The sequence below is a fragment of the Emydura macquarii genome, unplaced genomic scaffold (assembly GCF_026122565.2).
Source record: "Emydura macquarii macquarii isolate MOO-44397 ecotype Brisbane River unplaced genomic scaffold, CSIRO-AGI_Emac_v2 contig_2063, whole genome shotgun sequence".
Classification (NCBI taxonomy): Eukaryota; Metazoa; Chordata; order Testudines; family Chelidae; genus Emydura; species Emydura macquarii.
Genome location: NW_027132200.1, coordinates 164674 through 190056, shown reverse-complemented (window position 1 = coordinate 190056; position 25383 = coordinate 164674). Strand labels below are relative to the sequence as shown.

At 40.6% G+C, this 25383-nt stretch overlaps 1 protein-coding gene across 1 annotated transcript in view; it reads right to left on the bottom strand.

Moving 5' to 3' along the window:
* ARHGEF10 (Rho guanine nucleotide exchange factor 10) overlaps positions 1-25383 on the bottom strand; it is a 148620-nt gene that overhangs the window by 53212 nt on the left and 70025 nt on the right. Inside the window, exons 18-19 of the mRNA XM_067558434.1 lie at positions 21509-21684; positions 530-645 (exon numbers count right to left, since the gene is read on the bottom strand). Coding sequence (XP_067414535.1) covers positions 530-645; positions 21509-21684 — 292 coding nt within the window. The remainder of the gene's footprint in view (positions 1-529; positions 646-21508; positions 21685-25383) is intronic.

Here is a 25383-nt window from a genome sequence, read left to right as displayed (position 1 = left end):
TGTTAGGATCCTTAGCCAGATATGCTAAAGCAGCAGTGTAAAACAATCTTCCCACCACTACATGGCCCAATCCTAAGAAAGCATTTTTCTTAGGAATTGAAATGTAATTCTCTATCCATATTAGCTCAGGAGTTACTGGGCAAATGCAGCCTAAGCAAATTAGTGTACAAAATACAAATGAATGCTCAATAATATTTTACAGCATTCACCCAATTCTAACTACTGTAGCATCATGAAAAGTCTTTGCAGTGGGTGTTAGGATCCTTAGCCAGATATGCTAAAGCAGCTTTTTTTTTTTTACCCACCCACACATAAAAATAACAGAGGAAAACATGATTATAAAGTGAGCTGTAATCTATTTATAACTCTAAACATTTAACAATAAATCAATTACTTGAGTTAAAAATGATTATATTCTCTCCAGAGAGAACTAAATAATACCTTACAGAACTCTCAGGAAGGACTGATTGATTCTACAGCTTTAGGACTTGAAGTATGTTCTGAAAATAAGTCAGGCTTTAGTTGTTACCTGATAGTTTCCTTTAAGACTGCTTATCAATTGACTAATTTGACTGACTACATTCAAATCATGTAAAAGATTCTGCAAATCATGGTACAGTTGTCCTGGTCCCATATAAAGTTTATCTGAAATACATAAAAATATGCAGTTATATACAACAAAAATATCTCATTCTATAGCTAAAGGAAAGCATCAAAGAAAGGTGAAGGTTAGAAATATTAACCTACACGCTACTGGTATTTAAGCCTGAACACAGACCAGGCTAATCAGAGCCAGCCTTGCTCCTTCTTGTTCACAAAAGATAGACTAGTGTCCGGATATGCAGAGACACTGAGGATGGGATTCATAAGGGGACTTAGGTGGTACAACACTCAGTCACACAATGTCCACTCCATGGTAAAATTGCCAAGGTAAAAAATACCAAAATAAAACAAGTCAGAATAAATAAATAGAGAGCGACCACAGCAGCTCCAGTGACTTAACTTCGGAATCTGTTATAGTGAGCAACCACGAGAACTCCCTGGATACTTTGGTTAAGTTACAAGAATATACTCAGCTCTATGAATATAACTGCTCTGAACAACTAGATATATTGTCCCTTTTCCCATAGACATTATGTGGCTTCAGGCCACAGCTGTAATTATTTTATTTAACAAATGTATTATCTACTTATTTAACCATTGGTGTATCTGACAACTTAGAAAATATAAAACACAAACGCCAAGTAGATGACTATGGATTATATTGTATGCTTTGTTTTTAAACTGAATTCCACTAGTTGGCTGATGGAATGCTAAGTGTAAGACTCGGGCACTATATAATCCAAAAACATTTCAAATGATTTTCTTGCTTAATGATTTTCTGGTAACATGAATTAATTTATTAGAGACAATTTTTGTGTAGTGCCTTTGAGCAACAAGTAGGGAACTGTTGGGTTTACTTTGATTTACACAGCTTCAGAAGGGATGTAACTTTCATTCAGTGTTCTTTTGCCTGTGCTGCATATTAATGATAAATATATGGTATCCTTTCTTAACCTCACATTCAACTCAGTGTGTAAGAAAGAGTGTTTAATTTATTACGTAAAATGCAAACAATTAATTCCCAAGGAGAAAATGAGAAGAGAAGGATTTGTATCTGATGTTATCTTTTTACAATTTGCTTTGTACATGAGAAATAACTAAATTAATGTATTTCAACTCCCACTTATGCTGCTTCCAGAAAAACCAACATTTGAAAATCCTAGATAATTCTTTCCCCATCCCCCTTGTTTGTCTTCCTATTCTCTTACATTTTGACTAATCGATGTCCATAACAATCATCATTTTTATTAAGTGCCAGAGTTTGCCATTCTTATTCCTACATAGTTGTTGATTTCAGTGGGACATCTTACAAATAAAGTACTATGCAATGTGAATAGTAGACTGGCAAATTTTAACCCCAAACAGTGACAATGTTCTAAATGCTCTACAGGACACAAAATGAGACTAGCCCTACCCCTAAACTGCTTACAAGCCGAAGACAAAGGGTGTAAAATGAATTTTAGCCTGCTACCAGGTAGTCAGTAATTTAGCTGAGGAATTTACTTACCTGTCTTATTTTTGACCTTTTCCATTTCCCTAACCTTCATGAGTGTTTGTGACCTACTCCTCCCAGTAACTAGGTATGGACATGAACCAAACACCCATGAAATTTAGTGAAGCTCAAATCTGAACATGGATATAGTCTGAACTTCACAGATGAATCTATATAATGGCTTTAACTGGATCCAAATTTCTTCAAACTTTCAGGAGTTTCAAATCCAAATGTAAATTTGACAGCTCAGGTTCACCTATCTCTAGTAGGAACCTAACTAGAGGCCTGCCATCTCCATGGTGTGTTAATTTATTATATAGTGGGTCTAAACATGAGATTGTGCTAAAAGGGACACCCTTCCTGTAGATTAGGCCTATTGTCCACATTAACATTTCTCTTACATCATTGATGAGGCAGTTGCAGACAAAGTCAATTTATAAGTTAATAGATAATACGTGTGCAAATATTTTTAAAAATAATTTGTCTTCATTTAGAACTCCTAAATATGTAAATAACTTGATAAAAACTTTAACATGTAACTAAAAAATAACGCTACAGCAGCCAGTTCATGGACTATACCAGTTTTGCTTCCAATATATTCCTAGTTACATTTAGTATAGTTAATTAGTATACATGAGTTGACATTTAGTAGCCATAATCCACCTGTGTTGATACTAACAGGCATAGCCATTCACCTGCAAACATTTAAAATTGATAAAACACTATAAAAACTACATATGAAATTTAAAGCTTGTGGATTGGATTCAAGGGGGCGGGGGGAAGGGAGAGAAAGGCACTGAGTTTCCATGCTGCACAAGGCTGAAAAAGCAAAGTTTGTGCAGTTACTCCTGTAATGTGCAGTGTAGATACTTAGCTATATCATTCATAAAGTTGTAAATCTGATGCCATTTACTGTAACTTCATGAAGGAGGAGATAACTGATACTAAGTTGTTAATGACTGTACGTACCTCTTTTCCTCATGATAATTCTATTCGATTTGATTCGTGTTCTCATACCACCCTCATCACCATAGTTAATGAACACCTTCACATTAAAGGATGTGACTAGCACATGCCAAATGTGGTTTTATTTCGGTCCATAATGCGAAGGTTGTTTATTTTATTATTTATTTTATTTTTTAAATGTCTACAGCACCATGTGTTTTATTTCATTCGAGAAGGCAAGCTCAGAGGACCGCTTCATGCATATGGAATGGGAAGTGGCGGGGTTTGAGGCTCTTAGATTTTGCAGGAATCTTCTCCCCAGCCTGAGAGGCCCCCCCCGCGAAAACTCTGTCTCCGACACAGATGAGCTTTACACTGGACAGCTCCACTGTGCCTGAGGAGCACAGCTTCCTGGAGCGTCAGATCATTTCACAGATATCCTAGCTCCAGACCATTGAACTCCTAGAAGATAAGGACAGAGGTCTTGATTTTGACTCAGTAATTGTCATCTCAGTCTATTTTCTCGGTATCATACATTTTTATAGGCTTTTAATACTACATCAAAATAAAAGGATGTAATAAAAGTGTCAAAACAAATCAATTAACTCAAGGTTTGAGAGTCCCTCATGCAGACCGATTAAATCAAAACCATTTTAGGCTCATTCATTAAGGACCAAAGGTTTTACAATGAAAAAGAAAAAGCCAATAGGAAAATGGCTTGAGTGAGATGCAAATGCTAAAAGTAAGAAAAATAAATAATAGCTTAAGAACATTTGTTTGTTCATCTTCTGCTATTCCTAAGCACCTAGAGCCAAATTCAGAGAAAATGTAAATGGTAGAATAAGCTGTCGTTAAGGGCCAGATCCAAAGCCCATGGTAGTCAATGGGAGTATTTCCATTGATTTCAATAGGCTTTGGATAGGGCCCTTAGTGTGCATATATTGTGTAAGGGAACGTAAAGCAGTGTAAGCAGATGTAAATTACATGCCGATGGGACTATGAAGTGTTTGCCTGTTACAACCTCCTCCCTGTGCTTCAAAACAAATACTCTTATGCCCATATAGTGGGGTATAAATTACATGTTTACATTATCTCTAAATTTGATCCCCCACAGGGTTACCACAACAAGGCAAGAAGTTTTGAAACAGGAATGGCTTTGCCTATGCTATGTACTAAGTGGTGGCTAACAGCACGTTAATTAACACTTGTTAGTTAACGTGCTCTCCTGCACAACTTATTTTGGCAGTATAGGCAAGGCCTAAATGGGTTTATCAAGCTAGAGACGTAAATTCCAGCTTGGGGAGACATGTTTGCTCTAGCTCCGATCAGGCCAGCATGCTAAAAGGAGAGTGTAGCCACAGTGGCATGAGCAGCAGGAGGGGCTAGCCGCCCTGAGTACGTATCTATGGTTTCAGACAAGATCATACTTAGGGCAGCTAGCCCCTCTCACCACCTGCACTGCTGCCACTAGTCTTCTATTTTTAGCTCACTAGCTCAATCAGAGTTAATGTGAATACATCTTCTTGAGCCGGAATTTTACACCACCAGCTCGAAGAACAGATGTACCCAGTGAACGCAGAAGAGGCAAATTTCTGGAAACAGCCTGGCTCTTATGGACAATGACCACGCACAGAGAGAAAAGATGCAGAAGACTGTACTCCAGTACTGCAATATATGGGCTACAGCAGCAGAATGGGCAGGGGGGTATACCAGGCAGCACATGGACAGCAAGCAGCTGCAGCTCCTTCCCTATGATGGCCAGCACAGTAGCAGTTACATTAATGTGCACTGACAGGCCAGCTGCTCCCTTGGGATCCCTCTGTCTGGCTCCCCTTTATGTTGCTCCCTCAGCAACTGACTTTCTCTCCACAACGGTGAGATAAATTCTCTATGCTGTATCCTTGGGCATTGCAAGCCTATTGGACAGTGGCATACCATGGGTCTCTGGAGCCCGGGGGCCATGCCTGCATTTGCACGCCCCCCTGCCTCCCCTCTCCGGGGCAGGAGGGGTCCCGGCACCGCTCCCCAGCTGCCCGGGGGGGGGGGGGAAAGGGTGTTGGCCTGTATCTGAAGGGGAGGGGGCCGTGAGGCCTGGGGGGGCCTGCAAATGCATGCTTGACTCCGCCGGCCCCCCTCCATCCCCACCACACTTACCTGCTGCTCCAGCCCCGCAGCATGGCACTGGCTCAGACGGGATGGCCTCACACAACATGCAGGGGGCAAGGCGTGCTAGAGGGGCCAGTGCCCCGCATCCCGTGTGTGCTGTGAAGGGGCCGACACCTGAGCACTTGGCCCCCCCGCCCCTCCCTGTCGGTACGCCACTTTAGTATTAGATAATACAGCCCTGAGCAGATCACCCCACATTTTTTGATAAGAACTAAACCTTATTTACATTAGTGAGCAATTACTTGCATAAATAGTCAATTGACTTCTAATGTGAGTGGGAGGATTCACAATCTGTCCCTTAGTAATTTCTGATAGATTTAAAGAAAGATCATTTTGTGTATTATTTTTATTTGAAAAAAATCAAGAGGAATCAAAATCCATTTGCATATCATTTAGCATATTTCTAAAAATTTACATTCAGCAGTCTCTGAATATTGAGACTGTTTATACAAATATTTGTTTATCACACCTCACATTAGTACCAAAGATGGTTAGTGAAAATACTCTTGGTTTTCTCTTATATTGCAAAATAACTATTTCTGGCAAGCTGCTCCTTGAGTATGATTAGTTTCACGCAATCAATACAAAAACATACAGCATTGATATAAATTCCTTGGAAACAGATGTGACATGAACTAAAAACACAAGAAGGAAAAATAATCCTCAAGAAAATCTCAACTTTATAATAAATATGAAATGGCTTGATTTTGAGAGGTGCAGAACGCCCACTGTTGGATCATTTGATTATCTCTTCTGTTCATTCCCTCTGAAACACCTGACATTGGCCACTGTCGGACAACATGATACTGGGCTAGATGGACAATTGGTCTGACCCAGTATGGCCATTCTTATGTTCAAAATCAGACCATAAAAATCCAATCTGAAACTGGATTTGATGATAAATATTCAACTGTTAAATGCAACAGACAAAATTAAGATGGGATATTTTCCTGACTGCAATTATAGCATTATTGCAATAGAATACGAAGTCAATAGTAAGCTTGAAGGTGATACCAGCTTTAAATGATCCTCTGAAGGGTGTCAACCAAAAAATTTGACATGCCAGCCGTGGTTTGGATTGTGAGGGCAAGTGTACATATTGTTGCTTCCTCTCACTGACCCATCTTCCTTGCAGCATTTTGAAATTTACAACATTATGAGGGTGAGGAAAATTAGGGAAGATTTAAATCTGATTTTGAACATGACAGATCAGCTGAGGTCTGGGGAAAATTTGTATTTTTAAAGGGTTATGATGTGTAGACAGAATTACTGTCTTGGGAAAACGACACTAAATCTGAACTGGTGGGGATTTTCCTGCACTTAGAAGGAATAATGCACTGATGAGCACTTGCCACAAAATTTGATTCCAGATTTCAACCCACCAAGTTTGAAGGTGTTCTGAACCAGGATTATGGTTCAGCTCATGACAGACATTGGGGGCTCTCTGAAAAATTTGGATCTGGGTTTAGATTTAGTTAGGGGATGTTCAGATCTCAGGTTTGGGCTAAGAAGATCCATATTGAGAAGGATGCAGCAATAATCTGTTCATACCACTTGAGTACAACTGGAGAGGTTTAATGTTTTTTATTCTAAACCTTTTTTTTAAATGAAAAATGGCCTCTCTGTGAAAAATTTTTGTGGATGGAGTTTTGTTTTTGTTTTGTTTTTTTGTTTTTAATGATGGCAGATTTAACAACCTAGGAGTAGGGGTTCTCAGTTCCAGTTGAGGATGTCTGGGTAAGCCTAGCATTGGGAAAGACTAGGATTTTGCTGGACTATCAGTGTTATGCCCCAAGACACGTGTCTGTTCACTGCACTGAATGGGTGGGAATTAACAAAGGAAATAACTGAAATTGTTACGGTGAATTCCCATGGTTTTGGATTTCAGACAGCTCTCATTGGTACCTGAGCACTAGATCTTGCTTCTTTAGGTATTTCACTTTGGGGGGCAAGATATAGGAGGATAACTATAGCAGCTGCATGGAATTTGGGAGATCTTGTGTATTAAAGAAAGGTATTCCTCCAAAAGAAAGTAAAAATCTGGCAGAATTATTTACTTGGAAGAGAATTGCAAAGAAGGACAAGACTTTTATATGGTGATTTCAAATATAAGTCAGCTATTTCCACTTTTGATCATTTGGATTAGGGAAAGGAATTAATATGTAATATTTATGTGCATGTTGTTATACATTTGGAAACTGACACTGGCACCTATTATCAAGTATTGGGCACTTTTCACTTATAATAGCAATGAGCTATACACCAACATGCCAGACAATCTCCTAAAAAGCCCAACAACAAATTCCCGCACCTCTCACTCAATAAGGAACCTCCCCCATCCATTTTCTACTATTAACATACACCAAAAAGAGATATGGAAAATCGTCATTTTCAGTCAGCTGTCTCGAATTCCCTGGCTCTGAAAATTCATTATTAATGTTAAAGCCAGGGACAAAGCAAATAAGATTTTATTTTTAGGTATTGCACTAAAAACTTCCTGAACATTCTCTTATGTAAGCAAAGTTCTTTATAGTTGCACCACCACCACAACAGTCATTGTATTTGTGTCTTTCAGCTTAGTTACACACCAGTGTTACTGTTCCCATGGATACCTCTCTAGCATGTGTTTTAAAGACAACATTTTACCATCTAAGTGGAATTTTGTAGAAACAACAACATTATACAACTAGCCCCCTTCAATCCAAACACTAAAGTTTACTTATGAAGTAGAATCTAAATAAGCTTCTAAAATGTTAATATAGATCCAATCTGCATAAGGATCCTGAAATAGAAGAAAATCTCTATAAAACAATCCCAAATGATGTCAGTTTAAAGTTCATGTCATGAAACTACATTTTCTACCTTATCATATAGAAGGCTCCTTTTTGCTTTAACACGCTGTGCCAAATTAATGATCTCAGTAGATTTAAACTGAGGATGAATTTGGGCCATTGTGATTCCAATTCTGTGCACCTTAATTCCATAAAACTCAGATCCAAGCCATATAGGTGCTTGTAGATTAAAGTCAACATCTAGAATTGGACTCTGGAAGTCAGAGCTGATCTTGGAAACTGTGTAATATGTCTTTTTGGCTAACAATGCTAAACAGTTTGACAGCTATGTTCTACACCACCTGCAGCTTTGGCATGGTCTTCAAGTACAACTTCAAATAGAGTACACTGGTGTAATGAAGTAAAGGTAGGGCTGGACTGGAAAGAAAAAGGATGCAAACATATTAAGAAGAGCCGATGATACTAGGTACTTTTTTCCTTGTGACACTGAGCCAACGAGGGTTAAGTATTCAGCAGGCTGGGTGACCCAAAATCAACCTTTAAGGACATACAGTAGTTACAGAGTTAGGAACAGCAGAGTTCTGAACTGATCAATCAACCATGCACCTCATTTGGAACTGGAAGTACGGAATCAGGCAGCAGCAGAGACCAAAAAAATCAAATACAGTACAGTACAGTACTGTGTGAAATGTAAATGTAAACTACTAAAAATACAGGGAAAATTTTTAAAAAAAGCTTTGACATGGAAAGGGAACTGCTTGTTTCATTTAAAATGAGATGGTTAAAAGTAGCGTTTTTCTTCTGCATAGTAAAGTTTCAAAGCTGTATCAAGTCAATGTTCAGTTGTAAACTTTTGAAAGAACAATCACAATGTTTTCTTCGGAGTTACAAACATTTCTGTTACAAACAACTTCTACTGTCTTAAGGCAGGTCTACACTGCCGGCAAAATTCGGCGGCTGTCGACGGGAGTTACACGAGTTAGGCAGAGTAGCTTGTGTAACTCCCATTGACTTTGTAACGTCCCTTTAGCACACCGTCTCCACTGTGATGCGCCAATGGGAAATGCATTCCCATCGACACAGCACTATGCTTTTTTTGGAGGTGGTTTTAATAGATCGGTTTTTCCAGACTGATTGAGTGTCTTCACTGCCACTCAATTGATCCAGAAAAAACGATCTGTTGGTGGTGAATTTTCTGCTGTCAGTGTGTACATAGCCTTAGAAAAGTATTGAAATGGTAAACAGGACCATTCCTTGTAGCTAGTTAGCAAAGCCATGTTAGACGAGAGTTCTTGAAATGTAAACCTGTATTGTTAAGAGAATTAGAAGTAAATTGTATTTGTCTGTTTACCTATAATATCTTATTAGAAATTTAACAATGTGATCTAATTAGTGTGTAGATGCTAAACTTTGGTTCCTATCTGTAATGTTCCATTATTATATTCTATTGATTCAGAGATCAAAAAGGGATAGTAACATTTAGAGGGACTTCATTGTGTAATAATAATATTGTCTTCATTTCTCTTTGAAATTGTAAAACTACCTGTGAACTGCATTACAATCAATGGGATTTCTTCCAGCTGTAAATGCTGTGAAAGTTAGTAAGTGTTTGCAACTCTGGTCCCCTAGTGTGTGAGATTATGTAACAGCAGTGAGGAAATGCAGAGCTTTTTAAAAGGAAGTGAGAAGCAGCTCATGCACTGAGAATGAGATTTAAGGAATGTAAAACACTCCACTGGAATGGTAGAAATATTTCTCAGAGAGAAAAGATGCATTTTTCCAAAGCAAAGAAAGGAAAGTAGTATATTGGTCAGAGTAAAGAACTGGGAGTCAATCTACACTGGCAAAGTTAAGATTAATCAATATTGCAGCCCACAATGGTGGACACAGGTTTGTATCACCACATACTGTGTAGGGTTATAAGCAAAACAGCTGGAATTGTGATTCTGACCAGAGCCAAACCCAGAGGACACTTTCTTTATGAGGAAGGAAAAGAGCTGCTGCTGCTGTTTCAACAGTTCAGCTGCTGCTGCACTTTCTTTGGGAGGGGAGGAGGAGCTGGGGAGCAGAATGGCCCAGGAGCTCCTGCCTTTTTAAGTAAAAGGAAGAGGTAAGAATGAATCCATGAGTTGTTGGCTGTACATAGGTGTTTATGTGGGTGGGGGGCACATCTGAGTAGGTAGTTCGGTGCAGAGGAGTACTTGTCAGGGCATGCACATGAGTGAATGCATTTGTTCATGAATGTGTGGGTGCAGGAGGGTTCTTCTGAGTAGATAAGTGCATGTAGTGAACAGATAAGTTCCAGTGAGCGAGCAGTTGCAGATGAATGTTGAGGTTACACATGGATGGGGGCTCACATGTTGAGAGCATGTTGAGAGCGTGAAAAAGAGATCTTTGAGGACAAGTATGAGTACAGACTCATTTCTTTAAATTGCTGGCAGTGGATATTTGAGGCATGGTGGCCTAGCTATTTTTCACCAGGGCTAGTAGCTGTCTGTGGCCAATTCAATAGCTGGAAAAATATTTACTGGCTATCTGATTTTTTCAGCCAACTGGATTGCGCATGGGATCTGAAGGATATATTCATGTGTTGATGTCATACTTCAATAACCGTTTGCATGTATGAACATCAATATGCATTTTCATTGTTCAGAACATGGTATTATTTTCAATATTTTTGATGCATAAACAAAGCTCCTCCCAGTTTCTCACTTGCTGTATGGATGGTGAGTATTATTCAACTAGTAAATTAGACCACATCTCTAATTTACCACCAACCAAGGATATGAAACAATTTTTTACAACTTGCCTTGTTTTTGCTGGACACTATTGCAGTTGTCTTCTTTTAGGTGCTGACAAGACAGTTGCTCTGATATTTTTATTTTTTCCCTTCTAGACTCACTGTTCAAAATCAGCCATTTCTACCACAGCTGAGTAGTATTATTTCTGCTTTTGAAAAGAACCTTCCTGTCATGTCCAGTGAAAATGCTGCATGGAGTTTTATGTGCTTCAAGACACTAACAGAGACACAAGTATCCAGTATATCCAATCAAACTCACACCCACATTTGTTTCCATGGTAACTCTGGGAGATATACATAAACTGATTGCAGAAAGCAGAAGGAAACTCAGCAGAGAGGAATCATGTCTGCATTTTGACATGGTCTTGCTGTGAAACCTAACAACAATACAAACCACAGAGATCTAAATCACAAACAGTTGGGAGTGGAATATGAATTTATCCTGAGAAATTTGCTCATGAAGGGAGAAAATATATCTTAGCTGGGGTTAAACCATGGTCCTCATCACCACAGGTGAATCTGTGACAGTCAAATATCATCCAAGTTCCAGCATTGGATGGGAACAAACAGGAGAGATGGGCCTCCCTCCCTTTCTAAATCTGAGTTAATTTTTAGCCATGTGGCCAAAAATAAATTGTGCTGTTGCCTGGGTAATAGCATATGCTGTACATCGTTAATGATCAATGTGGCCAGCAACAGGAAGCCAAGCTATAGCTGGCAGTCCCAAGATTCCCTCTAACTCACTCAATCCCTTCCCCTTTTCAGGCTTTAGAGTCAGTCCATCTAGGTATTCATACACAACACTGTGGAAGACCATTATGGTCCCCAGGTTGCTCTAACCTACATTGGGGCTGACACAGATCTATCCTGAGAATCACAGAGCTGTAACAAGCTCCCAAATAGCCTCTCTCTCTCTCTGCAGCACCATGCAGAAATGCAACACAGCAGAAAATCTGAGTCCTGCATGTTTTATCCATCACCACAAAAGCAAGAACCCGCCAGGTTGGAAGCCCAGTTGCTAAACGTCAAGTAAACTGGAGCCACATAGAATTTGACACTTGCCCAGGTACCTAAAGTCCCTCTCAAGAGCAATGATTCTTCACTGACACTAATATTACCTGTGCTCTGCGGTGCAGAGGGAAGAATGTGTAAATTAAAGCAGCTTGTTTCCTTTGTTACATTGCTTTTGGAGGGGAATATTCTGGATCTGATGAATAAAAGGGATTTAGTCCAAGCCATTGATCTTATTTATTTATTTAAAAAGAGACCATTCTCCAAAAAGAATATACCAAAAATGAATAAGTCATACCCACTGTATTCTGAACTGTCCCCTTGTTTATGATAGGAGTGTAAGGTGGCATCTTTTTGCTCTAACCTACTGTACAGTTTTCTTTGAGTGAATTGGACCTAATTTGCACTCATTTAATTGACTCAAGTCTCATAGACTCTAAGGGGACCAGTATGATCATCTAGTCTGACCTCTTGCATAATACAGGCCACAGAACCTCACTCACCCACTCCTGTAATAAATCTCTAACCTATGATTGAGTTATTAAAGTTCTCAACTCATGATTTAAAGACTTCAAAGTACAGAGAATCCACCAGCAAGTGAGCCGTGCCCCATGATACAGAGGAAGGCAAATAACCCCCGAACCTTTGCCAATCTGCCCTGGGGGGAAATTCCTTCTTGACCCCAAATATGCCAATCAGTTAAACCCTGAGTATGTGGGCCAGACACCCAAGAAAACATTCTTTTTAATAACTCAGAACCCACCTCATCAATATCCCATCACAGGCCACTGGCATATCTACCCCCAGTAGTCAAAGATCAATCAATTGCCAAACTAGGCTGTCCCATCATACCATCCCCTCCATAAATTTATCAAGCTCCGTTTTGAAGCCAGCTAAGTTTTTTGCCCTCACTGCTCCCCTTGGAAGGCTATTCCAGAACTTCACTCCTCTGATGATTAGAAATCTGCATCTAATTTCAAGTCTAAACTTCCTGATGGCCAGTTTATATTCATTTGTTCTTGTGTCCACATTGGTGCTGAACTAAATAATTCATCTCCCTCCCTGGTACTTATCCCTCTGATGTATTTATATAGAGCAATCATATCTACCCTCAACCTTCTTTTGGTTAGGCTAAAAAAGCCAAGCTCTTTGAGTCTCCTCTCATAAGGCAGGTTTTCCATTCTGCGGATCATCCTAGTAGCCCTTCTCTGCACCTGTTCCAGTTTGAATTCATCTTTCTTAAACATAGGGGACCAGAACTGCACACAGTATTCTAGATGAGGTCTCACCAGCACCTTGTATAATGGTACTAACACATCCCTATCTCTACTGGAAATACTTCATCTGATGCATCCTAGGACCACATTACCTTTTTCACATTGGCAGCTCATAGTCATCCTGTCATCAACCAATATGCCCAGGTCCTTATCCTCCTTTGTCACTTCCAATTGATGCGTCCCCAGCTTATAGCAAAAATTCTTGTTAATAGTCTCTAAATGCATGACCTTGCACTTTCCGCTATTAAATTTCATCCTATTTCTAATACTCCAGTTTACAAGGGCATCCAGATCTTCTTGTATGATATCCTGATCCTTCTCTGTATTGTAATACCTCCGAACTTTGTGTCATCTGCAAACTTTATTAGCACATTCCCACTTTTAGTTCCAAGGTCAATAATAAAAAGGTAAATAAGATTGGTCCCAAAACCGATCCCTGAGAAACTCCACTAGTAACCTCCTCCAGCCGGGGCTCCCACATGGGCGGGGAAAAGGGTACTTTATCAGGGCCTGGAGGCCCTGGGTGGCCCAGCCCATGCTGCAATCCCCAGGGCTATGTGTGTGGGAGGGGATCCATGTTACAAGTTTATACTGGGCTCGAAAAAATTATACTTGGGCCCTGTCTCCAGCCTGACAGTTCAGTATGACCCACTGTTGTCTCCCCTTTAACCAGTTCCTTCTCCACCTTCCAATTTTCATATTAATCCCCATCTTTTCCAATTTAACAAATAATTCCCCATGTGGATATCAAATGCCTTACAGAAATCTAGGTAAATTAGATGCATTCCCTTTGTCTAAAAAATCTGTTATCTCAAAAAAAGAGATCAGGTTGGTCTGGCACAATCTACCTTTTGTAAAGCCATGTTGTATTTTGTCCCAATTACCGTTAACCCTAATGTCCTAAACTACTTTCTCTTTCAAGACTTTTTACAAGACCTTGCATACTACTGAGGTCAAACTAACAGGCCTGTAGTTACCTGGATCACTTTTTTTTCCTTTCTTAAAAATAGGGACTATGTTAGCTATTTTCCAGTCTTATGGTATAGCCCCTGAGTTTACAGATTCATTAAAAATCCTTGCTATTGGGCTTGCAATTTCATGTGCTAGTTCCTTTAATATTCTTGGATGGAGATTATCCGGCCTCCCTGATTTAGTCCCATTAAGATGTTCGGGTTTGGCTTCTACCTCGGATGTGGTAATTTCTATCTTCATAGTCTCATTTCCAGTAGCCCCCTACCAATATCCCCAAACTCATCATTAGCCTCATTAAAAATAGAGGCAAAATATTTGTTTAGATATTCGGCCATGCCTAGCTTATCCTTAACCTCCACCCCATTTTCAGTGCTTAGCAGTCCCACTTCTTCTTTCTTTGTTTTCTTCCTATGTATATGGCTATAGAACCTTTTACTCTAGGTTTTAATTCCCTTTGCAAGGTCCAACTCTGCTTGGCTTTTGGCCATTCTCACTTTATCTCTACATGTTCTGACCTCCAAGAGGTAGCTTTCCTTGCTGATCCCTCCCATCTTCCACTCCTTGTAGGCATTCTGCTTTTTCTTAATCACCTGTCTAAGATGCTTACTCATCTAGCTTGGTCTATAACTCTTGCCTATGAATTTTTTCCCCTTCCTTCAGATGCAGGCTTCAGATAGTTCCTGAAACTCCAACTTGAAGTAATTCCAAGCCTCATGTGCCTTTAGATCCAAGAGTTCTTCAGTCCAGTCCACTTCCCCAGCTAATTCCCTTAATTTTTTAAAGTTAATCCTTTTGAAGTCAAAACCCTAGTTACAGATCTACTTTTGTTTTTCCTTCCGTTTAGTTTGAACTGAATTAGCTCGTGGTCGCTTGGAACCAAGGTTGTCCCCGACAACCAGTTCTTCTATAAGGTCCTCACTGCTCACCAATACCAAATCTAAAATGGCACCCCTCCTGTTGGTTCAGTAACTATTTGTTGAAGGAATCCATCAGCTAGCACATCCAGGAAAATCTTGGCCCTATTGTTACTACTAGCACTTGTCCTCCAGTCTATAACTGGAAAGTTAAAGTCTCACATAATCACACAGTTCCCAGTAGTATTTACTTCATTAAAAGGATTAAAGAGGTCTCTGTTCATATCCAAATCAGATCCCAGTGGTCCCAAATCAGATCCCAGACCCCAAGCACTATTGCAACTCTACATCTCTATCCCTACTCTAGTAGTTTTCTTCCCCAATGTGATTTTTACCCAAACAGACTGTCTCATCAATTCCGTCACTTCTAATTTCCTTACAGTCCATCTCATCATTGATTTACAATGTTACTCCACCACTTTGCCTTTATTTTTGTCTTTCCTAAACAGCACATACCCTTCAATACTTGTACACCAGTCATGACTACTATTCCACAAGTTTCTGTTATCCCTATAATATCTGGTTTCACTTCCTCCACCCTTAGCTCTAGTTCCTACATTTTGTTACCCAGGCTCCTTGCACTGGTACACAAACATCTTAATTTTTGCTGTTTGGCTTCGCTCACATTCCTTACCTGATTTGGCACAGATCTTCTACCACCAATATCACCTATTAGACTGGTATCTACACTACCCTTCCTCTTAATGTCCATTCTGCTCCCCACTGATGTGTCCTTTCTTACTTCATTTTCCTCCCTCTCAATATTAAAATCAGGTGTGGAGATTACCTGGGCATTTCCCAACCATCTCCCCCAAATGCCTAGTTTAAAGCTCTCAATCAGTTGTGCCAACCGCCATCCTAGAAGTCCATTTCCCTCCCTACTCAGGTGAAGTCCATCCCAAGAGAAGAGTCTTCTCTCTATGAATGTCTCCCAGTAACCATACATCCCAAAGCCCGCCTTATAGTTCCACTGCCTGAGCCATCTGTTGTTCATCAGAATCTTGTCATGCCTTTGTTGTCCTCCTCTAGGTATAGGCAGAATCCCACTGAAGATCACCTGAGTCTCAATTTCCTTAAGAGTCTTCCCCAGCCTGGCATATTCTCCTTTGATACGTTCCAATGAGAATCTAGCTATATCATCTGTACCTACATGAAGACAATCAGTGGAATTCAAATCAACCAAAATTCCACTGGGCTTTGAAGAGGTTGATTGCACAAGGACCAAGAAAGAGTAACAAACCAACAAGTCAAAAAATAATCCACAAACAAATCCATTCACCCACAAAGATGGTCCAAGAGAAAAAGGAAAGGGCATATTAGAGAAACTCAGACCATGTGAGTTGTTTAGCGTATAACAACACTTAAAATAACAAAAGATAGAAGAATAACTCAGAAAATACCTAACACTTGGACAATCCTTAAAACATTCAAAGCAATTCATCCTCACAACATCACTGTGAGGAAAGTAGATTAGTATTATACTCTACATTTTAGTGATGCGAAAACTGAGGCAGAGAAGTGAAGCAACCTGCCCAAGGCTACACAATCAAGTCAGTGACAGCCAGTATTAAAACTCAGGATTTCTTGAACCTCATGCTCATTCCCCAGACTATGGCGCATTGGAAAATAAAATCACTTAGGGAGAGATGCTGAAACTCTTACTCCTGCTTGTCAACAGTTATGTACAGGAATAGTCTCACTGAAGTCAGTGTGAGTCCTAACTACTCACCAGTGGGACAAAAAGATTCACAATTTGGTCCTTATTGAATGAGAAAGATACATTGCCAAGAGTATCTGGCCTAGTGAGATTTTCAGCAATTTCCTAGTCTAAAATGTCTCCATATTGTATATTTCCCCTGCCTAGTTCTCTCTTGGTCCTAAATCATGGCACTTGATTCTCACCTTTGATGACACAGCCTATCTTTATAATAATGTCCACAACTTGCCAATATCATGGGGATGAACCAAATGCATATGTATCACACAAGAGGTTTTTCTGATAACATCCTTTTTTTCCCCCCGCTGAATGTAAGCTTCCAGTTAAATAACACCACAATTTTTCTGGAACACAATAGATCAAGAAGAAGAAGACTATCCAGATTGCTTTTCCCACTAACAAAGAAGCAGGATTACTCTGAAAACATTCCTACTTTCAGATCTAAATGTTCTATTCTGCATAGGTTCTTATCCTGCGCTCATCACCATAGTATCTGAGCTCCTTTCAGTAGGGCAATGAGTAATGTGACCGACATTTATCACACGTTTGTTCTCTCATCTTCTCTCCAGGAGGAGAAGTGTGTGCAGTGAAGCGTTTTGGTTGGGATTTTTAAAAAAATCACACACACATAGACACATGGCTATATGTTTCTGTTAGAAAAGGAATACACCGGAATGTAGCTTCTTCAGCACTGTGAGCAGTTCATTTATTGACTCACACTTAACTGGATAAGGAAATGAGGATAACAGGCATTGGCCTATATGACTTAGTTTGTTTTTAAAGATAGAACCTTATTCAGACTCATTTTGAAGACAGTTCAGTAGGAAAACCTTCTTTAATACATTAGTTTGGAAGGACTCAAAGGGGAAACCCAGCTGTTAGCATACAGTGTTAAGATAAATGCTCTCCTTAGAAATGATTGAAACTCTGCAGGTGTGGGTTCTGATCGGTTTCACCACTGTAAATCAAGAATAACTCCAATGAGGTAAATGGAATTACTCCTAATTTGCACCACTGTAAATGACATCAGCATCAGGCCTTATTTTCAAACTGCAAACATAAAATATTTTGCTTTAAATATAGTTGGAGGATGTAGGTAGTGGAAGTGACTACTGGAAATCACAATATATTGCACTAGAATTTCATATTGGACAGATCCCTGCATGGAAGGATTCTGCAAAACAACAGGGAACTACCTTTTCCCAACATTCACAATAATGAGAGCTACTCAGGAAATAGGGCTTAAGCTAAAGCAACCAAACATGAAATCCAGAAGCCACAACATAGCAAGGGGCCCCCTCCAGAGGGAAGACTTCTCCCCCTTTTTGCCCAAGCTACACGCATTTTTTCCTGCCTAGCAAAGAGGTGGTCTTGTAAGAAGAAAAGCAGATTTGTATTTCAAATACTGCTTTTTGCTACTATTAAAATTTGAGAACGTCACAAATTTGCTGATTTTTCTGAGTACAAAAAGTGTTCACACAGCTCTTGTTTCATACTAAAAAGAGCAGTTAATGCAGACCCTTCATTTGAATGTATTCATAAAACCTTTCAAACTCCCTCCAGCAGTGTAATATAAGCTACATGATGAATTTAAATGCAGGCTATTAATTTCTCTGCAATGCCCACCCAAGGTGATGTTTGCCTCTTTTATCTCCATGTCTTTCGTCATGATGCATCAAGCAATAATCAAAGTGCAAACTACATTTTTAACCTTCATTTTTATGAACTTGAGTGCATTACAAGAATCTCATTGATTCACTGTGGTGATTAACAGAAATTACCCAAAAAACAGAGTACAGAGCTATACAAATCAGGCCAACATTATGGGATACAATGTGACAGTTGCCCCCTTAACAAAGGGTTTTGTGGGGGAAAGAATGCTATAGTAAAACAGCTGTAATTACCAACAGTCCTTGTAGGGACACAGTTGGAACTCATCAAAAATCTTTGCTGGAGACAGTCAGTAACATGAGAGGGTTAGTCTTATTAAGTCTAAATACTTCACTGCCAGGGTTGCAAATACAGTTCTCCTTTTCTCAATCCTCCAGCCAAGGAAAAGGTATTCCTCAAGCACTTAATGCATTTACATTTATTCATAATTTCTGTCTCTCTCTAATTGCTTGTAGCTTTAGAAACTGGAAACATGAGGTGAAATCATGGTTCCACTGAAGTCAATGACAAAACTTCCAATTGTCTTCAATGGGGCCAGGATTTCACCTATAGGGTCCCAAACTGTCTGAATAAGAATTTCTTTTCTCTCTGGGTTTATTAAAGACACCATATATGATGCCTTTGGGGTTCCACCAAAGGAGCTCTTTGAAGTATTCTGAAAGTACAGAGGTGAGATACATAAACTACATAGCTCCTGTAGAATTACATTTTATTTATTTATTTATTTCATGTTGAGAATTATTAGTTCAGTACATAGTAACTCCATTGGTAACTTGTGGCAAATATGCAAAAGCTCTCACAAATGCAGCAATATTATATCATGACAAAAATTAACTTGTGTCATCACTGCATACCAAGAATGATGCTTTGGTTTTTATGCTATGATACCCACATGAATGTTAACAGCTGTGCTAGTTTTCTTTCTCTGTAGCAAGATTGTATTTTCTGGGTTCCTTTAATCTTATCAACAAAGATATCAAGAAACAGGAAGGGAGTTCCCCAGGGTTTAAGCAAGATTCAGACAAGTCCAGCACAAGTCTGTATTCAGAGCAGTTGGTAGTGCATAAACAAGCATGCAGGTAGACTTGGCAGTCACACTCACTTTTCTTCATGGCTTCTGATTATGTTTGATTAGCTTAATGGGTTGACTCATTTGGGAAGGAAAGGTATGATTACTGCTGAGGACCTATGTATTCCTTTACATATCTTCTATCTTTCATTGTCTGTCGTTTTCTTTTATCTTCTGTCATTAGCTATGCCCTCCCCTCAGCCCCACCCAGACACTCACATATATAAGGTTATCCTGTTTTGGATGGTGGGTGAGAGAATGGGGTAACAAAATAAACAGACGTTAGCCACTTACCTAATCAATGCCCAGCTAAACTAAGGCTGAGACATATGACCAACAAAGGAGAACAGACCCTCAGCCCATTAGTGTACCACAGAGAGTAAAATTTTCAAAACTGCCTAAGTCCCATTTTCAAAAGTAACATAGGCACTTAGACAGAGATCCTCAAGGTGCCTAATTCCACTGAAAATACCTTTGAGGACTGGCCTTTGGGGACTATGTCCCATTGACTCAAAGTAATTTAGGCACCTTTGAAAATTGTACCCAGAGTCACTTAGGAGGGAGGGGCAAGAGAACACCACCAGCCTTGGTAATCGGGAAGGTGGTACGTATTTAAGCTAGATCCCAAAAAGTTCTGAAGTACAATATTTCTTTCTTTTCAGGCATGAAAAGGCATGAAGCAACAGCCAAGAGAGTGACATTAAATATGTTCAGAGTGACATACTGCATTGATTCAGTACTGAAACTGCTGTAAACCACAGCTCTTGAATACCTCACAAGGGAGTACTGCTAGCTAACAGCAAGGGTTTAGAATGCGAACAGAGATGAGCTTAAAATAAATGCATCCAAGCAAAATATAGAATAAAAAAAAATCATTAATTCCATGCAGAAAGGCTAATGCTTGAAGCCAGTTTACATGTTGTGCATCAGGCTGACCAGTCCTGGGGACAGTTGCCAAAGCATGTAGATATGATGTAAATTAAACAGTGTATAAGAGAAATAAACTCTCAAATTTAAGGGCATGTGACCACTTCATTAAGGGGATTTAGGAAGACGCTTCCCCTATAGGCAGGTTATCCCATTAATGTCCGTTACAGCAAATCTTGCACCTTTCTCTGAAGTACCTAGCACTGGCAACTGTCAGCAACAAGACACTGGACTAGATGGACTACTGGTTGGACGTGGCATGGCAGTTGCTCTATTTCTAACAGAGGAAGGGATCTGCACAGTTCACTAGGCAGGAGCTCTGGAGCTGCTCGAATGAGTAGGGAGACAGGGAACTTCTGTAAATAAGTCCCTCCAAGTAGGCCCATGTGTATCCCCAGCCCTCTCTCTCACCCCTGCTGGGGTTATGGAGAATCCGTAGTTAGTGCATACTTACGACTACAATTACATCCTCAAGGCACAAGGCTGCCAGTCCTTTTCCAGAATAAACAGAAAAAATTAATCTTGCGGGAAGGTTTTCTGGAGGGGATGTCACCACTTCACCTCCCAGTGCCAAATGCTATGGAATCATCCCCCCTCCCCCCCCCGCTCTCCCCAGACAAGCTCTTTGCTGAAGTTGTTGATCAGCGAGACTGCTTTGGGATGCATGGTGTCTCCTGACTGCCATTCAGCTGTGAAGAAACCTGCCGCAGATGGAGTGCTCATACACAGTGCCTCCCCTAATTTCCCAGCTTTCAAACACAGCATGCAGGTGGGCAGGGTGGAGTCTGTAATTGTCTCAGGACAGGGCAGAAACTGAACAGTTACAGATATGTTTCACGGTCACCTTTGGAGTGATTCCCCCCCCCACCACCACCAGCCAGGATAGCTTACAGCCCTGTGGCTGCAAAGCTCAAAGGGGTACCAAAGCTATTGAAGGCTCTGAACCATGGACGCTGCTAGACCCAGGGCTGGACTTAGAACATACCCAACATAGTAAAGTTTGGTGTCCTGCACTTTCCAATCATAAACACGACATAAATGTAGTGGCATAAATAAAGGTGAGTCACACAGTAAGTCAAAAGCCAGGTCAGAACTTTATGCATTTTCAGAATAAGACTGTAAAATCCATCAATAATAGTGCCCGTCACTTACTTGGCTTAACATTAACAATGACATTCTCAGGTGAGTGCTGCGGTGGGAATCTGCAGTTCTCTCCTTGGCCTTCACTGCTGCCATATTCTATTACTTCCACTAGTCCAAGTGGCACACTCCATTTCAATAAATACCTTTGGCCAGTTGCCGCAGTGCCACTGCTTTCATAAGAAGAGCTGAAAGATGCATAAATGATTGATTTTATGAGCACCTGCATGTCTTTCATGCTAGCAGTCATTTTATTTAGTATTTTGATTTAGAAAATATGCCTACCACATAGGCATCTGTAACACACACAGTATTATTTTTAAAAAAATCACACACATCACATTGACCAGCACTGCTGTGTCTTTGCTCTTCACACAACAAAAACAATAGGAAAGAACTACATTGGGTATAGTGGGGTGCAAATAACCATATTTACTAACTATATACACATGCAAGGCCTAGCTACATAGACACATGCTGCTCAGGCAAGCCTCTGGTGGCATCTGGAACACAGATGACAGGGAGGGCCATGAGAGACTCACAATTTAAAGGAATATTACCAAGAGATGGGCCTCACATCACACCCTCAAGCTCAGAAGACTTGGACTTTGATGGGTGAACTGAACCCTTTAGTGAGAATGCCCTGCTCCCAGCAGTCAAACAGCGTTACAGCCTCATCTGACCTCAGCTCTCATGTGGCACAATACTGTGTCTTTTAGGTTTTCCTTCCCTCTGAAGACGGAAGAAAAAGCAACATATAAATAACTTGCTGTTCTTCGTAATGCAGAGAACTCTGACATAAATGATCAACCATTCACAAATAGAATATGCCAGCACAACCAAATATGTGAAACACGGAACAGAATGAAAACATATCTAGTGCTGTGCTACAGGTGTAAGAAGCAGGGGAAAGAGCAGAGATAATAATGGCATAATTAATTTTCATAAGTGTTTCGGTATTTCAGAAAACACTCCCCTAATAACGGAGAATTTCTAAAGTACTAATTTGTCTCTGGTGAGGATTAAGATGGCCCCTGAACAAATTCAAATTTTATCAATAAGCCTTTCATAGTCTGAAACCTGTGATCACAGGGAGCATCTTAAAATCTACAGAGGTATTGTGTTGACAATGAGGGACTCCCCTTGCAATCATGGGTGACCCACAGGTCACTTAAATATAAAAGGGACAAAATATTTTCAAAATCATGGACCCGATTGTTCTTTCTGCCTCCGTAAATGGAGGGACGAAAACTCAGTGAGTATGGACTGGGTGTGTTTGTGTGAAAGGAGATTTATCTTTGTCTTCTCTTCCCTATTGAATCCCATCAGCAGATGCGACAAGAAATCAGTCTTCATGGATGAGATATGATTGGCTAGAGGGGCAGAAAGCAGTCACAGTCAGCAGTGTTGTCCCTTTGCCAGCTATACAAGAAATGAGCGAGTATTATACAGTAAATTAATGTTGACTTGGTTAGCATCAACTCAGTTGCTGCCCCCTCTTTGTTCTGTAGATCCCCCTCCCAGTGCTGGAAGCTCACTGCAGCACTGCTTTTGCTGGATCAATGCTGACAAGTTAGGCAGGGCAGAAGTGCAGGGATTCTGTGGAGACTTCTCTGACCTCCAGCAAATCTGGAGAGATCTATAGGTTTTGTGGGTTATCCTTTTCTCTGGTATGCAACCTCACCCTCAACCCCGGTAGAATGAGATGAAGAAACTCCCTGAGTGGTAATTCTCAGTGAGCCTGATTCTGCATAATCTGGTACCTTGGGTATCCATTTCTACCCGTGCAAAGCGGGTATAAAACACTAAGAAATTGCCAACACTCCCCCTTATCCTTGCCACCCAGAGAGTGAATACCGTGCCCTGCTCCTCCTGACGAGAGAACACTGCTTGCCCGCCCGCCCTGCCCGAGGGCCGGGGCGATTGACTGCTTGCCTGCCCGCCCTGTCTTAGGGCTGGGGCACTGACTCATCACAGATGCGAACGTTCCCCTGGTAGGAAGGTGCGGTGGCCTCCCTCTGAGCCGGGGCCCAAAGAAGGGCCACAGCCGCAGGGCCGGACCAAACCCCGTGTTACACGCTAAAAAACAAACAAAGAAGTAAAAGGGAAATGATAGCAACAATGCCTCCTAATTTTATCACATGTAATGCATCTTATTACAGAGTAATATCAGGAGATGACACAAGAAATACAAAGAGAAAGTAATCTGGGAAAGGAACAGTAATGGAGAAATGACCACCCCTGCAATGAGTAAAACTCAGTACTCAAATATATGGTGACAATACTAACCAATTATTTAAAAAGACGTTCTCGGAGTGTCACAAGTCCCTATATTTTACAGCAAAACATAGATTACCACCACATAGATAGGTGCAGCATGTGTGTCTGTTCTCTGTCAGTCAGCTTTGCTGGCTGGTGCTCAGTGTGAGGTCATGACCCCATCTCTACCTTGTTCCCTTAGGAGGTAAATAGTGCCCCAGGAGGTGCTACAATGAAGCAGTCCCTGCATTCAGGAAATTACAGTGGACTAGACCTTCGACTGGCCACTGCACAGGTAACGAGGTTCCTTGCAATCTCTCTCCCCTCCAGTGCAAGGGGCAACGCAATCTATTTCCCTTGGGATTCCTATTGGTCCTCCCTCCCCACCTGACTGCAGTCCATTTACAACTGTTCTGGGTAGTTTAAAGTGAGTGTGGAAAAAGCTGAAGTAGTTAATGTCTTTTTTTTTGCCTCTGTCTTCACAGACAAGATCAGCTCCCAGATTCCTGAACTGGGCTCCACAGTATGAGGAAGAGATGAGCAGCCCTCAGTGATGAAAGAACAGGTTCAAGACTATTTAGAAAAGCTGGACATGCACAAGTCCATGGGGCTGGATGCAATGCATCTGAGGGTGCTAAGGGAGTCGGCTGATGGGACTGCAGAGCCATTGGCCTTATCTTTGAAAACTCGTGGCAATCAAGGAAGGTCCTGGATGATTGGAAAAAGGCAAATACAGTGCCCATCTTTAAAAAAGGGAAGGAGGAGGATCTACAGACCACTTAGCTTCACCTCAGTCCCTGGAAAAATCATGGAGCAAGCCCTCAAGGAATCTATTTTGAAGCATTTGTAGGAGAGGAATGCGATCAGGAACAGTCATCATGGATTCACCAAGGGCAAGTCATGCCTCACCAACCTGATTGCCTTCTATGATGAGATGACTGGCTCTGTGGATGTGGGGAAAGTGGTAGATGTGATATACCTTGACTTTAGCAAAGCTTTTGATATGGTCTCCCGCAGTATTCTTGCCAGCAAGTTAAAGAAGTCTGAGTTGGATGAATGGATTATAAGGTGGATAGAAAGCTGGCTGGATCATTGGGCTCAGTGGGTAGTGATCAATGGCTTGATGTCTAGTTGGTAGCCATTATCAAGCAGAGTGCCCCAGGGGTCAGTGCTGGGGCTGGTTTTGTTCAACATCTTCATTAATGATCTGGAGGATGGGGTGGATTGCACCCTCAGCAAGTTCACAGATGACGCTAAAATGGGGGGAGTGGAAGATACACTGGAGGGTAAGGACAGGATACAGAATGACCTATACAAATTGGAGGATTAAGCAAAAAGAAATCTGATGAGGTTCAACAAGGACAAGTGCAGAGTCCTGTATTTAGGATGGAAGAATTTCATGCACTGTTACAGGCTGGGAACCATCTGTGTGACTGCTCATCCAACTCCTCTCTCTGTATCAGTATGTAAACCAAACAAGAAGATATAAAAAGATATTGTAATATATAAGCTCTATTTCATTCAGAATTTATGGGCTGAATGCAGGAATCATAAACAAAATTCTATGTTTTGTAGGAGGTCAAACTAGATGATCCTAATGGTCCTTTTTGGCACCTGGCATTGGCCAC